Source organism: Cupressus sempervirens, chromosome 10, assembly GCF_028749045.1.
Source record: "Cupressus sempervirens isolate cs-2001-9-10 chromosome 10, ASM2874904v1, whole genome shotgun sequence".
Classification (NCBI taxonomy): domain Eukaryota; kingdom Viridiplantae; phylum Streptophyta; class Pinopsida; order Cupressales; family Cupressaceae; genus Cupressus; species Cupressus sempervirens.
In genome coordinates, this window is record NC_143127.1 from 222365136 (window position 1) to 222367272 (window position 2137).

A 2137-nucleotide genomic window follows, 5' to 3' on the forward strand; every position below is an offset into this window, starting at 1 on the left:
TTGTATGACAAGCAGTAGCTTTATTATCAAACAAATCCTGTTCATTAATTCACATTTTAGCTAAACAATTAGATTTGGTCATGGTCAGAACATATGAAACATGGTTTTGTGTGCCGCATATGAGACATTTCTATAGGATGGGGGAATATTTCCCATCCTAGGATAATCAACTCTAAAGATACGGTCATCTTACTGAACACTCCCTTAATGGAATCATGCCCAACCTAGCTCTTATAAGATCAAAGAAATGCTAGCAGAAATCCCATATATATAGTTAAACAATCAATGCTCATTACTTCTAATGAAAATTGCATTGTATCAATTTGAAGATTTGAGGAGCAACCTATAAGTGATACACAATAACCATGTAATAAAAATGTAACAAACTAGATTTCTATTTTATAGCCGCAATATGAAGTCTATGTGTTCATATATTTGTTCATTTGCCTAGTCTAACAAATTCAATTTCTATTTTACAGTCTTTGACTCTAAACATTAAGACTGCACCTCCATCTTTTTGTCCATTGGTTTAGGAGTCAATTTCAATCCCATATAACTCATATGCTCTGCAATTCTTCTCCCTTCTTGATCAAGCTGAATAACCATTCTTTTTTTGGCCTATTGCTTAGAACTGATTTCAATCCCAAATAGCTTTACAACATTATCCGAGTCAAATTCTCTTTCATTTTCCATGACATTTCTTTTTCCAAGTTGCACAGATCCATCAAAATGATTTGTTGTCTTCTGATGGTATGGATGATGTATGTGTTCTGTAATCTAACCCACTGTGACATTGTCATGAGAATCAGATTGATCTTGTACATAATGATTGATCGTAATATAAAATTTGTTGCTCGGCATATTACAATCCCTAGAAATAGAAACCAAATCTCCTTCTTTCAAACCCTTATCTTTGATAAACAATTTCCATGCTCCTGTAAGTACATATGTAGCAGATCTAACTTTTAAATATCTAAATTGCCATTCTCTACTGTTACTAGTATCCACAAATGTAAGAAAAGTTCTTGATTCAGCATCTATCTTATGAAAGTAACGTTCAACATGTTGTTTTGTGATGACTAGCCACTTGAGTTTACCCAGATCACCTTTAGTCACAATCTTCTCAAATAGATGTTGTCTATTCATAACAGGGCCTCCTCCTGGAATCATCTTCTCAACTTGAGAAACTGGTGCAACTGCACTGGGAAAATTCATTTGATCATCTTGCCCTTTCAACTTCATGTAAGCTACATGATAAGCCTTGACAGCTTCTTCTCTAGTCTTGAAATTACCCAACCATATCTGTGCTCCCCAATGGCCATTCTTTAGAGGACAAACATCGTGAAACCCTGAAGAATCCTCTTTCCCGTGAATATTTCTACTCTCGGCCTCAAATTCACTATTATCAGATGTAGCCTCTACTACATTAGACCCTATTGAAATGCTTTCATTGTCACCCTGATGTCTTGAAAAACCTGGCAAAGAATCAGGGCTTTCATACCATTCTTCATGTTCGTCCTCTGGAGAACCCTCCTCGAGCCTCATAATCTGCAACATCAGAATTAAAAATTTTAAACATCCGCCATCACCAAAAGTGATCTGATTAAAAAAATATATATACAACTGATCTCAAAAACAACTTTTTAGTTCTTCAAAATATCAACTTAAAACATCAAAAATATATGAATACCCTATCCATTCCAGATCTGAAACACAATCGGATCAAGATTTTAAAACTCTCTCACTGTGTTGTCCTTGTTTTCTTCGAAAGCCCAACTAAACTAAATCACTTTTTCATCAACAATCTCAAGCATTTAATACTCAGAGCTGATTATTTTTTATCAAAATCAGTTGATACGCATGCCGACTTCAAGCAAATTCTAAAATCTGTTTTTGGGTATAAATATATTCATTATTGGCGAGCTATTTTTAGTATACTCAAATCTTATTTCCACTTGAAAAAAATAATTCTAATTTAAGCGTTGGAAAGATAGATTTTACTAAAGTTTTGAAAGATACACTCAAATCTTATTTCTACTTAAAAATAATAATTCTAATTTAAGCGTTGGAAAGATAGATTTTACTAAAGTTTTGAAAGATACGCGTCAACTTCTGGCACGTTTTCTCCGTGTATACT

At 33.7% G+C, this 2137-nt stretch overlaps 1 protein-coding gene across 1 annotated transcript; it reads right to left on the bottom strand.

Moving 5' to 3' along the window:
* Nucleotides 1-777: 777 nt before the first annotated feature.
* Nucleotides 778-1699, bottom strand: LOC149533431 (AP2/ERF and B3 domain-containing protein Os01g0141000-like). The gene is made up of 2 exons (XM_089805860.1): nt 1691-1699; nt 778-1548 (listed from the first exon to the last, which is right to left on the bottom strand). Exons 1-2 carry the CDS (start codon nt 1697-1699, stop codon nt 778-780), a joined length of 780 nt encoding a protein of 259 aa, XP_089661986.1.
* Nucleotides 1700-2137: the final 438 nt, after the last annotated feature.